General features: G+C 43.8%; 1 protein-coding gene across 1 annotated transcript in view; it reads left to right on the top strand.

Annotated features, from left to right (window-relative positions):
- Window positions 1-12,338, top strand: part of Washc5 (WASH complex subunit 5) — a 46,941-nt gene that overhangs the window by 20,120 nt on the left and 14,483 nt on the right. Inside the window, exons 11-20 of the mRNA XM_010611222.3 lie at window positions 322-434; window positions 1,932-2,098; window positions 2,174-2,249; window positions 3,508-3,618; window positions 4,279-4,419; window positions 5,667-5,747; window positions 8,578-8,679; window positions 9,675-9,854; window positions 10,595-10,719; window positions 11,837-11,999. Coding sequence (XP_010609524.1) covers window positions 322-434; window positions 1,932-2,098; window positions 2,174-2,249; window positions 3,508-3,618; window positions 4,279-4,419; window positions 5,667-5,747; window positions 8,578-8,679; window positions 9,675-9,854; window positions 10,595-10,719; window positions 11,837-11,999 — 1,259 coding nt within the window. The remainder of the gene's footprint in view (window positions 1-321; window positions 435-1,931; window positions 2,099-2,173; window positions 2,250-3,507; window positions 3,619-4,278; window positions 4,420-5,666; window positions 5,748-8,577; window positions 8,680-9,674; window positions 9,855-10,594; window positions 10,720-11,836; window positions 12,000-12,338) is intronic.

Raw genomic sequence — 12,338 nt, 5'->3', positions numbered from 1 at the left:
GGTTTGTAGTGATGTGAGGTCAGCCGGCATCGTGTTTTGCAAGTCACTGTGTTGTGCCAAAGAAGCAAGAAACAAGCACTGTCTGTCACAGTCTGACCAGATTGGTAGACTTTAGACAGTTATGTATGTGGAAAGTTGAATCTGTCCTACAAAGGCACGTGTCCAGACATTTTTGTTGTGCTTTGGAGAATTCCTGGAAGCCTGTGGGCACGTGGTAAAAATTATGTGAATGAGAACTGGATTTATAAAAGGTGACATAATTTCAAAACCAAAGCTATAGGAATGCTGGATTTCAGTTTTTCTCTGTTTCTGTTTCAACAGAAAACCTTCAAGCTTGGTTCAGAGAAATCTCAAAACAAATACTGTCTTTAAATTATGATGACTCCACTGCTGCCGGCAGAAAAACTGTACAGCTAATCCAGGCTTTGGAGGAGGTAAGGAAAGTCTTTTTAATTAGTTTGGAATCATGAATCATGCCTTATAACCCCTGCAGTAGTTGGCTCCTAAAAATATATCTAAGACAATTTCACCAGAAGTAAAAGCGGTGAACATTAATGTGTTTCCTGTACCAGTACATGGAGCATCCCAAAGTTGGACAAGGAAGTGGGTGACAGCATGAAGCAGGATGTTTTAATTTGAAGCATGCTGTCCTAGAAAAAGAACTATGAAAACAATATAGGAACATTGGAAAATTGGTGATAATGAGGTAAAAACAAAATTGTGTGTACACACCCATTTTTTAGGTTTGTAAGAGGTGTACGTAAAAGCCAGAAATAAGTACACAAAAAAAGATAATTGCATAGTGATCATATGCTTTTATATGTTTTCTTTCTTGAAAAAAATCCCTTATTTTTTTATCTACTAAAAACTAATGGTACCCAAAACAATGATTATATCTCACTGCTCTTAAATTTTTTTTTCTTTCTGAGGCAGGGTCTTGCTGTGTAGTTCAGGCTGGCCTTGAACCCTGGCAATCCTCCTGCCTCAGCCTCCCAAGTACTGGGACTGTAGATATGTGTCACCATGCCTGGCTAAAATGTTTAATTTTGTTTTTAAATAGGTTTAAAATGGAAAATGTAGCATGAGAATAATAACCATAGACTTTATTTAAAATATTGTCTGTAACCTTATCCAATGGGTGTAACTACATTATTAGAGATATAACTAATGCTTCTTCAGGTAGCAGACTTTCTCACAGGCTTTTCTTATTTCTTGGAGGTTTTTAGGACAATCGCTGTGACAGCACAGTATAATGCCCCAGACTGGCATACCACAGTTCATCATTCCAGCATACTCACACTGTCTATTTTGCTTCTCTGGGGAATTTTTAGTCTATACTTCCAGCAGCTTTGTTAGTCTCTGATACTTCTTGTCTTCACCTCACTTATTGTGGCATGTAGCCCAAGCTTCTTGAGTATATGCATAAGAATTTTAGGACAGCACTGAAGCATCATTTAGTAAGGAGTAAACTGGAAAACATAATGTACAAGTCCCACCACATCAGTTTTGCTAAAACCTGTCGATGTGTACACATTGTGGTGCTACGGACAGAACCCAGGACCTTAAGAATACTGAGCAAGTGCTTTTCCACTTCACCTGTCCCTTGTGTATTTTTTTAGCAATATGCATATATGTTCAGAATTAAGATTTTCCAGTATATGTTTATATTATGTAATACATGTTTATTTACAATAGGATGGACAATGCAAGTGTTTACTTATAGTAATTGTACAAGATAGATTAAAGCATTTTCTGATCGTAAAAATGTATGCACTTTTTTGACTTGGCTTACATGTTTCTGAAATAATTTGGAATAAAAATTTTATCAAAAAATTATTAGTAATGTGATTTATTTGAAGTATTGCAAAGAAAAATGAGCACCATTGAGGCCAGTTAGAATTTTTTAAATTAAATGTTTTTACATGACACAGGTTCAGGAATTTCACCAGTTGGAATCCAATCTGCAAGTTTGCCAGTTCCTTGCTGATACTCGCAAGTTTCTCCATCAGATGATCAGAACCATTAACATTAAAGAGGAGGTCCTGATCACGATGCAGATCGTCGGTGATCTTTCTTTTGCCTGGCAGTTAATCGACAGGTAACACAGAAAGGCTGATGTTTACCCTGTTGAAAGCCACTGGAAGCACCTTCTTAGAGTTTGTCTCTTTTACAGTTTCACATCCATCATGCAAGAGAGCATAAGGGTGAACCCATCCATGGTCACCAAACTCAGAGCTACGTTCCTAAAGGTAAGCAGTGAGGTGAACTTCGCCTTCATACCTGTGTCAATCATACATCAGGCCAAGACTTCATCCTTTTAGGGAATTGGATAATCTAAGTGTTTTTATAGACTGAAAATTGTCAGCAGTTTTTCCATGAGAGCATAGTTTCAAAAGATGCCAGGCGTGGTGGGACACAACTATAGATCCCACACCGTGGGAGACTGAGGCAGGATGGCAACTTCAAGTCCATCCTGGGCGACTCTGCGACTTAGTAAGATCTTAACAAAAAATACAAAGGAAAAGGGGTGTGGCTCAGTGCACAGGCCTTGGGTTCATCCCCAGAACCTCACCCCAAAAATTTGAGAAATGTACACAATATTGTTTTTAAATGAATACATTGATGTTTTAAAAAATGTTTTATTAGTGTACCAAAAATGTGAGTCCCGTGGCTCCTTTATTCCCTGAGTATGAATTAAATCCTCTTTTTGTTTGTTTGTTTTCCTTATGGCTATGCTGGAGATCAAATCCAGGGCCTCATGCATTGTAGATGAATTAACTTCTTGTTCATTAGAAATTTCTAGTCTGGCCTCTGCTACAGACCAGTCTGTGCTGTACAGGTCAGGGAACATCTGCAGACTACAGGGGCAGGGCCTCCCTCTTGAGGTAATCTCTGCACACGGTAAACAGTGATTTCCTCAGGGTCCCCTGGTGGAGTTGCAGGTCTGTCAATCCAAGTGCACCTTTTGTCACACTGCAGCACCTCCATGCTTCCCGGCGGGTTTTGTGATTGACGCGGTATTTTAATGGCGTTGTCAGCATTTTCTTCCTTTCTGGGTGGTACATAACCAATGACACTTTCTACACTCGGCATCTTAGACAGGTGAACCCCATGGTCTGGCAGTCAGGATGTCCGACTTTCCCAGAAGAGGGGCTGTCTTCTCTAGCGCACTGCTCTCAGACTGAGCGAACTTCAGCATGAGCAGAAGGGCTCCCACCGCCTGGTATGGGCCCCACCTCAGGTTCCTCTTAGTCCACCTGGGTGGGGCCAGGTAATGATGAGGTCGCAGGGGGTGCTGCTTTTGTCAGAGGGCCAGTGTCACCCTAGGTACCTGTGCTGTCCCTAAAAGTGCACTGTTAGAAGCTATTTGTGACACTGATAAGGTTTCACCATCACTGCCTTCTCTTGAGTCAACTCCAAGTGCTTTGTTGTATGTTAGGTTCTTCTGGACAGAGATTTCTGGGACTTGTTTGAAATGAAAACAGAGGCATGTTGTCTTTCTTCCAGCTTGCCTCTGCCCTGGACCTGCCCCTTCTTCGTATCAATCAGGCAAACAGCCCGGACCTTCTCAGTGTGTCTCAGTATTACTCTGGTGAATTGGTGTCCTATGTGAGAAAGGTAGGGCAGGCATCGAAGTGACCATTCACTGACTAACCAACTGCCTTACATGAGAAGGTACACTTGGCCCCTGTAAAAAATACACTTGTAGTCCTTTCCCTCTTTAAAATTTGACTGCATCAATTTTTATACCTGAAAATATTTTTACTGCCACTATGGACATGCAGATATATTTTTACTTCCAAATAACTTTATACCTACTTTTTGAATGGTGGTATCGCTCTCCATTTTATAGGTGCAGAAGCTGAGAAACAAAGGTTGTAGTAGCTTCTTCAAGTCATAGAGCTGGTTGGTGCCAGTGTCAGAACCAGAGCCACTGTCCTCAGCAAAACCTAGTTCACATTTCCCTGGGGGTTCAGTAACTTGTGATGGAGCAAGAAGCCAGGCAGGCCTGGGTTCAAACTTAATCTGTGTCACCTGCTAAGAATGCTCCTTTGGGGTTGCTTGATGTCTTTGAAGCTCCGTGTGGGAAAGGTGGACCCTTTTGCAGCATTGTAGGAGGATTGGCTTTAAGGTCCGTGAGCCGTTATGTTACATTTCTCACATCCCTTCATGCAGACAAACTGCTCTTTTACACAGGGGTCTCTTTACTGGCAGCCTCATGTCAGTCAGCTGAACTCAGGAAGATGTCCCATTGGTTTCCTCTTTCCCTCCACAAAGGTCCTGCAGATCATCCCGGAGAGCATGTTCACGTCTCTCCTGAAGATCATCAAGCTTCAGACCCACGACATCATCGAAGTGCCCACACGCCTGGACAAGGACAAGCTGAGGGACTACGCTCAGCTTGGCCCGCGATATGAGGTGCTGCGTCTCCCCAGCTGAGTGCCATGATGCCTGCCATGCCCTGGGGACCATCAGACAATACCAGTTTGTTTTCTCACTCTCGTGACAGCTGCAGTTTCCCATTTTAGTACAGCCACACCTTTATCCTGGCATTTCCCTGGTGTCATTGAGGGCCTGGAAAATGGAGCTCCACTGCCCGCTTGTCTCTGAGCAGTCCAGGCGAATCCACCCTGTTCCCCAGGGGCTAGGTTCCCTGCATGTCTCACGTTCGCATTCCCTTTTTTGCGTGCAGCTCCTGCAGGACTTGCAGTGGGTTACTTAGCTGAAAGTACCCTGAGTTGAATGTGTTTAATTTACCTAGGCTCAGAACAGCATAGCTCTGTCTGCCTGCCTTAGGCACGCTCAGAACACTTAACGCAAGCCTGAGGTCCCACAGAGTCACCTGTTACAAAGCCTGCTTTATAATAGTAGCGTTGAATATCTTGTGGAATTGACTAGGTACCATACTGAAAATGAAGAGCAGAGTGTTCCTGTGGGCACACTTTTGCACCATCGTAAATGCAGAAATGATTGAATTTGAACCATTTGTGTACCAACCCAGCAGCTCAGAACAATCTCTATCCTGTTAACCATTTCCTGTAGCCAGACTTTCGAGCTCTGAGGGTTAAGCAAATTCAGAGCTAGTTCTTCCCAAACACTTGTACTCTTCTCTTTGAATTTGAAATTTAAAAATGTGAGAAGTCAAGTGAAAACTGAATGTGTAATGTCCAGTGTCAGCCTCCCATTCTCTGACATAACTCCAAAACAGACTCGGGGATTTATACTATTAAGCTGTTGTTTCGTGCTTATTCTGATCTAAGAATGATAGCGTCTGTCTACTGTATCAGTGTCTTTGGTGTAGCTTGAAAGGAACGTGGGGACCTCTGTCTTAGACTCACATTGGGGCTCTCCAGATGGAAGCGGGCATTCTTGGTAAATGTTACCCATGAGAAACCGATTCCAAGGCAGGGAAGACCTTTGTGCGGGGTTAAATACACGATGAAAGCCTCCTGCCTGGGTCACCCAGGGTCTCTAACAGTGGGCTTTCATGGAGGCCACAAAGCCTTGTTTCTCTCCACGGCACGCTGTGACCTTGTTAAATCCACCTTCCTTTTCCTTGGGCGTCGCCAGCCGAGCTAAGCCTGCTAGCGAGTCACCCTGCTTTGCCTAGACATGATGAGTCTTCTGTCTGCAGCACTGCAGTGTACCTCTTTTTCTTCTTAAAGGTTGCCAAGCTCACTCACGCTATTTCCATTTTCACTGAAGGCATCTTAATGATGAAAACGACTCTGGTTGGCATCATCAAGGTACAGTTTGGGTGCGGTCTCTATAGTCTTGTGCTTAGTGGCTTTCACTTTTTGGGCGTGGTAGAACAGGAAGTGATGTTACCATCTTGCTGTTTCACATGCTGAATTTTATTTTATTGATTGGTAAAGGAAGAGACTATTATGATCTTTATTCATAATACTTGAAGACAATCTTATGGAATAATCTGGGAATTTCTTTATCTTGTGGTTCTGGAGAAAATTTGTGGTATTAGTAACCATTTTACCCAGGAGTTGTTTAAATCTCAGAAAAATGTATTCCACTGAATTTCTGTAGTAGCAAAGCAAACAAAAGACTTCATGGGCTAAATTGCTTTCTCTGTCTCTCTCTCTCTCTCTCTTCCTCTCCTTCTTCCTTCCTTTTAGCATTTTCTTCTGCATCCTTGGTGCAGACAACTAAGATTGGTATAGGCTCTGTTGACAGACCAGCACTCTTGTATGCACGCTACACTTTCTAATTTCTGTCATCCTGTGGACATAAAGTGATATCTCACTGATGATGTTAAATCCTAGCACCACAAAGTGACCCATGTAGGAAGAGTATAATAAAATGTGAGATTTGGTAATTATCAAAAAGAGACTGCTTAATAAAATATAAGTCCTTTACCATGATCTCTGGTAGAAGGAATATCATGCCCACTGACCTCATTAACCTAGTAGGCTCTGCCTGTCTTAAATAATAATCAGAGCTCTCAGGAGCATCCTTTGACCCTCACTAATCTTTAGCCTCTAAACATTGAAGGTATATTTCAAAGAACATGCAAGAAGTATAGGTTCACTTTGGTCAGTAAGACCTAAACAAGTGAGATACACACAGAGACATGAAAGTTCATTGTTAGAGGCAAAAAAAGAAAAGAAAATGAAGGGGAGGGGAGGGGGAAGGAGGGAAGGAAGGATGGGAGGGAGGGAGGGAGGAAAAAATCCATCAATAGAGAAATGGCTGCATCTGTGTGTGTCATGATGCATCCATGTTATGGATTGCTCCGTGGTCATTGCAGAAGAATTTGCCACTGTAAGTTTACAAGATAGAAAATGAGAAAAGCAAGTCGTAGACCCACACGTGTACTCGCACACTGATGCTTTCTCAGTTGAGTGTGCTGTTAGGAGGTGGGCCTGTTGGAGTGGGTCACTGGGAGCATGACCTGGAAGGTATTCTTGTCCTCGGCTCCTCCTCTCTCAGCTTCCAGGCTGTTGTGGGTTGCTTTCCTCTGCCAGCCCCTTACGGTTTCAGAGGATTCAGCCCATGGTCAGCTGGTGCCCAGGCAGGAGCATCATGGGAGAAGGGCATGACAGAGCATCTCTACCTGGGAGCCAGCCAACCATAGACTGGAACTGAGCCAAAATAAACTTCTTCCCCCATAAGTTGTGCGTCCCTGATACACACGCATGCACACCCACAATCTCACATATATTCATCCTTAAATACATTTAATTTCAAAAGTCTAAAAGTGAGAATGAATAGCAAAAGGTCTGGAAGATGCATATGAAATTGTCAACTTGGGCCGGGTGTGGTGGCTCACGCCTGCAATCCTAGCACTTGGGAGGCTGAGGCAGGAGGATTGTTGTGAGTTCAAGACCAGCCTGGGCTACATAGTGAGTTCTAAGTCAGTCTCAACTACACAGTGAGACCTTGTCTCAAAATAAATAAAGTGTCAACTTGCTGACTTCAGGGGAGAGGACAGAAATGGGGAGAGGGAGTTGTGCGAAGACTTCTCTTACCTATGAATATTTCCATAGATTAGAGAAATTCTAGGAAGAATTAGAACCACATGAGACCTTTAGATTCATGAAAGCACTGAATTCTATACCCCTAAATCTGTCCTCCTTTTATATATATACGTGTGTTAGAGATTGAACCTAGTGGTGATGTGATCGCAGCCTATCTTTTTATTATCTAAGGGTTTCTAGACACTATCGTTTAGACTTGCCCATTTAAGAAAATAATGTATTTCAAGTCTATTTTATTACATGTTTCTCCTCCATTCCTTTCCTTCTAGTTGATCTGTTGAAGAACCCAGGGTCTTGCTCTTTAGTGTCTCTACAGAGTGAATTTTTTCTGACTTACATATTCCTGATGTTCAATATGTTTCTCTGGCTTTTGTATTTTATACAACCCCTATTCAGTTGTCTTCTTTGGAGTTTAAAGATAATCAAAACCAAATTGAATCTATAAATTGTCTTTCTTTATGACTTTGTTTTGTTTTGTTTGTTTGTTTGTTTTGCAATACCAGTGATTGAACTTGGGACCTTGTGCTTGTGAGGCAGGTGCAGTGCCATTGAGTGAAATCCCTGGCCCATCTTTATGACTTTTAAAAGAATGGCTCTTTACAAATTAAAAATTAATGAAACAGGGCCAGGGGTTTAGCTCAGTGGTTCTGCTGCCTTCCTTGCAAGTGCAAGGTCCTGAGTTTGATCTCTGGTACCAGTAAGTGAATGAATGAAGTGGGGTGGCGGGGGGAATATCAGGGAATTCAAAGGAGCCTGTTAAAAACATTTAATGTTTTATGGATCTGGTAGGGAATGACACAAGCTTTCTTGTTACAGAAAAATTAACAAGGTAAGCTTGCAGAAATAGATAACAGATTTGCCCCTTATTTATCTCCCTAATTATGAACAGCATTGTAAGATACTGAAAGAAAAGAGAATTTTTTGATTTAGAGTGGTAGAACCCACTTTGTATGAGTTAAACAATTCTCTCCGAACTGTTGAGGTAGGAAAATGCTCCTCTGGAGACTCCAGGAGCCCTCTTTCCTCTGGGTCTCTTCAGGACTGGTATCTCCCTCACTAGCACTTAATCCTTGGCTTTACTCAGGTGGATCCAAAGCAGCTGCTGGAAGATGGAATAAGAAAGGAACTGGTTAAACGTGTGGCCTTTGCCCTGCACCGGGGACTGATATTCAACCCTCGGGCCAAGGTACTGCTGAGCAGAGCGTGTGTTCTGCCTGTGCCCAGCTCCAGACCCGCCAGGCGCCATGGTGCGCAGACCTGTCTCGCACATCCTCTGTGGTTTCCCATACCACCCTCATCCTCTGTTCTGTCATTAATGTGCTGTTGACTCTGTGTAACAGTCCACTCATATGAGAAAATCCTTTGTAAAACCAGTGCTGCTTTCTTCATCTGTTGGCTCCCAACTTTAAGAATTGAACTGATGTTTAAGATTCAGTTACTTTGGTGTTAATTTTTTTTTTCTTTTGCTTTTGTTTGTTTTTTAGTATTTGGGCCCTCACACTGAGCTACAACCCTAGCTGTAGGGTCTCTCTGAGTTGCTAAGTTGCCCAGGCTGAGCTCAAACTTGTGATCCTCCTGCCTCAGCCTCTAGGACTAGAGACATGTGCCACCACACCCAGCTCAGTCTTACTTCTTGTATGTAAAAGAATTTATTAGGGCCGGGGATTTAGCTCAGCGGTTTGGTGGCCTGCCTTGCAAGTGCAAGGACCCGAGTTCAATCCCCGGTACCAAAAAAAAAAAAAAAAAAAAAGAATTTATTGACTCAAAAAGATAGGAACTATAAAGGCTCTAACTTTTTATTTTGCTTTATCAGGAAATATTATTTTTTCAAGAAAAAATAGGCCTGAAATTTATATAGAGAGCATTTTTCTTCAGTATATTCAATGCCATATATTTTAAATTTTCTAAGATGAGGTGTGTTCATCAAATGACATGAAAGTGTCAGTATTCACTTTTTATATTCCTTTATATGAGACTTCCTTACCAAGTGAAACCTGTTCTTCACAGTAGTTGCTAGTCATCCCATGTGAGGCAGGAAATGAGTGTTTCCGAAGCCTAAACTATGTCTTAGGCGCTGTGTGAGGCCCCTTAGTTGGCGTAGTAGACTCAGGAGAGTCTAATGCAGGTTCTGGCAGCGGGCGATCTATGCCAGGGTCATAGATTTCATTTCCCCTCTCACAGCCAAGCGAACTGATGCCCAAGCTGAAAGAGTTGGGAGCGACCATGGACGGATTCCACCGTTCCTTTGAATACATACAGGACTATGTCAGCATTTATGGTCTGAAGATCTGGCAGGAAGAAGTCTCTCGTATTATAAATTACAACGTGGAGCAAGAGTGTAATAACTTCTTAAGAACAAAGGTATCTACTAAGTTTTAAAAACTTTGACTCTATTTGGTATTTCTGATGTTTAAAATGCCCCCCCCAACCCCGAGAAGCTGACAAGTCTATTTAAATAGCTAGTGGAGATCGGTGCGCACCAGATGGTCAAAGTCCGGACAGGGAGTCTCTGTGGCGCTGGCCTGAGGAGAAAGCAGGCATGATTGAGTGGCTGCAGAATGGCACAAGTAGCTGTGATCACCGCCCCAAGGTTGGGCTGCATGTGTCCCTGCCACTGCTCTGCGCCCCTCTCCAGGAGCCGCCTGGTGCCCACAGGTCACCTCCTGTCCCCGCAGAGCACGTTGCTCTGCTTTCTTCTGCTCTTTTCCCTTCTGGCCACTCCAGTGGGTGTGACCTGTGCTCCCCTGGCTAATGAAGTTAGCACCTTTTCCCGTGCTCACTGTCCATATCCTCTTTGGGAAATAAATGTCTACTAAAGTTCTTTGCAAAAAAAAAAAACCACCAAATTTGCCAGTGCTGAAGTCTCAGAAGTGTCTGCATCTTCTCTCTTCGCACTTCACTTTCTCAAAGGATTGCTTTTTTACTAGCACTAGAATAACTTTTCTGGGGGCTGTTAGTCACTGTTGTAAGAGTTTTCCTCTGTAAGGCCAGGAACATTTGTCACTCTTCATGCGATTTTATCTTTGTAGAATTATATGGAAAAAGGACAACTGGCGTTCCTGACTCAGGGACGTACTAATTGTCCCTGCTTTCTTTCCCAGATTCAAGACTGGCAGAGCATGTACCAGTCCACACACATTCCCATACCCAAGTTCACGCCTGTGGATGAGTCCGTGACGTTCATCGGTCGGCTGTGCAGAGAGATCCTGAGGATTACAGACCCAAAGTAGGTGTTTCTGGGTTCCGCTGAGCTCCACATCAGTCTCCTCTGCCTGCATCACTGGCACACTCGTGTCTCGGTCCCTGGATTTTCCCCTGTCCCTCATCCCCTTGTGACTTAGCCGAGCCCATGGGCTACTGGACGTGAGCATTCACCTGTGCAGCTGTCTTGGCGCATTACCCACATCCATGCATTTACACTCTGCAGCCATTGTAGGAAGGTGGCACTGTCTTATTCCCATTTTAAAGATGTGGTAACAGGCATGAGAAAGCTTGGTCACCTGGCCAGCATCAGGTAGTAAGTGGTGGACCCAGAATACTGTGCTCTCCACCTGCCTGCCTCCCATGCCAAAAGCCCTGCCCTGGTAAAGGGCAAACTGCACAGCTTTGTACACAGGGAACCCCAGACCCCATTCGAGTCACACGGCTTCACCCTCCGAGGGCCTGGGTCAAATCTCATAACTAAACTGCCTTGAGAACACTGGAGGAGGACTTGGGTGGAGGCCAGCATGCTGCCTTCAGGTCCAGTGGAGCCTGTGTTCCTTCTTCTCCATCTGAACCCCCCTTGAGCAGCTGTCCTGAGGTCACCTGATGGGGGTGTGCTTCTGTCTTCCCTGGGCACCTGCTTGCTGAGTTAGAGACCTCGGAAACACCCAAGAAAAGGGCCTCCCTTTCTCTGTCCACCTTCACAGGTGTCATTGAGTTTGTGTAAGGGAAATGTTCTTCCAGCCCGGATTCTTTACACCACTGTCTAATCTGAGCTTAACAAACTGCCCAAAATCTCCAGCAAGGATAAGGAATTTTGTCTGATTTATGGGCCAAAAAGAGTAAATGATGTCAGAAGTTCAGTAGCTCTTCCTTTCTTGCTATCCATGGGTTAAATTTCTGAAGCCCTTTTACTATGTTTTCCTGAAAATAAGGCTGGGTCTTACATTAATTTGTGCTCCAAAAGATGCTGCGGGTGGGGAAGGGTGGCCCAGCTGAACCCCACCTCCCAAGGTTAGAGAGCACCAGTCTCGAGGCTGCCTTCTGGGTATGTGAGGTCCCGACCCTGCTCAGACCCACCTCTCCGCAGGATGAATCAGCTGCTCCAGGGCTTTCAGTCTGCTTTGCTTTTGTTTTAGAATGACATGTCACATAGACCAGCTGAACACCTGGTATGATATGAAAACGCACCAGGAAGTGACCAGCAGCCGCCTTTTCTCCGAAATCCAGACCACCCTGGGGACGTTTGGTCTCAATGGGTTGGACAGACTTCTGTGCTTCATGATTGTGAAGGAGCTGCAGGTAAGCCGGGCCCTTACCTGCCGGGGCTGCTGGCCAGTGGGCGAAGAGAGCAGATCTATCCAAGTTTAGCTTTGACCTTCCTTTCATTCTGTTTTACCCTGATGTGAGACATATACAAGTTTTACTCAGAAGAGGAAAACTGAGGGTAAAGTAGAATTTCTTTCACCAGCTTAGTATGAGTAGACTGCTTTTGTGAGTTTTAGCTTGGGAATAAGACTTTTTATGTTTGAAGCTAGTAACTCATACCTGCAGGGTCTGTTTCTAGTGGGAATATGAGTCGTTGCTTTTGTCTATTTAGAGGCTGTGTGACTTTTTTTTTTTTTTTTTTTTTTTTTTGTG

The sequence above is a fragment of the Fukomys damarensis genome, unplaced genomic scaffold (genome assembly GCF_012274545.1).
Source record: "Fukomys damarensis isolate Sample0158 unplaced genomic scaffold, DMR_v1.0_HiC HiC_scaffold_5, whole genome shotgun sequence".
Taxonomy (NCBI): domain Eukaryota; kingdom Metazoa; phylum Chordata; class Mammalia; order Rodentia; family Bathyergidae; genus Fukomys; species Fukomys damarensis.
This window is presented reverse-complemented; position numbering and strand designations above follow the sequence as displayed.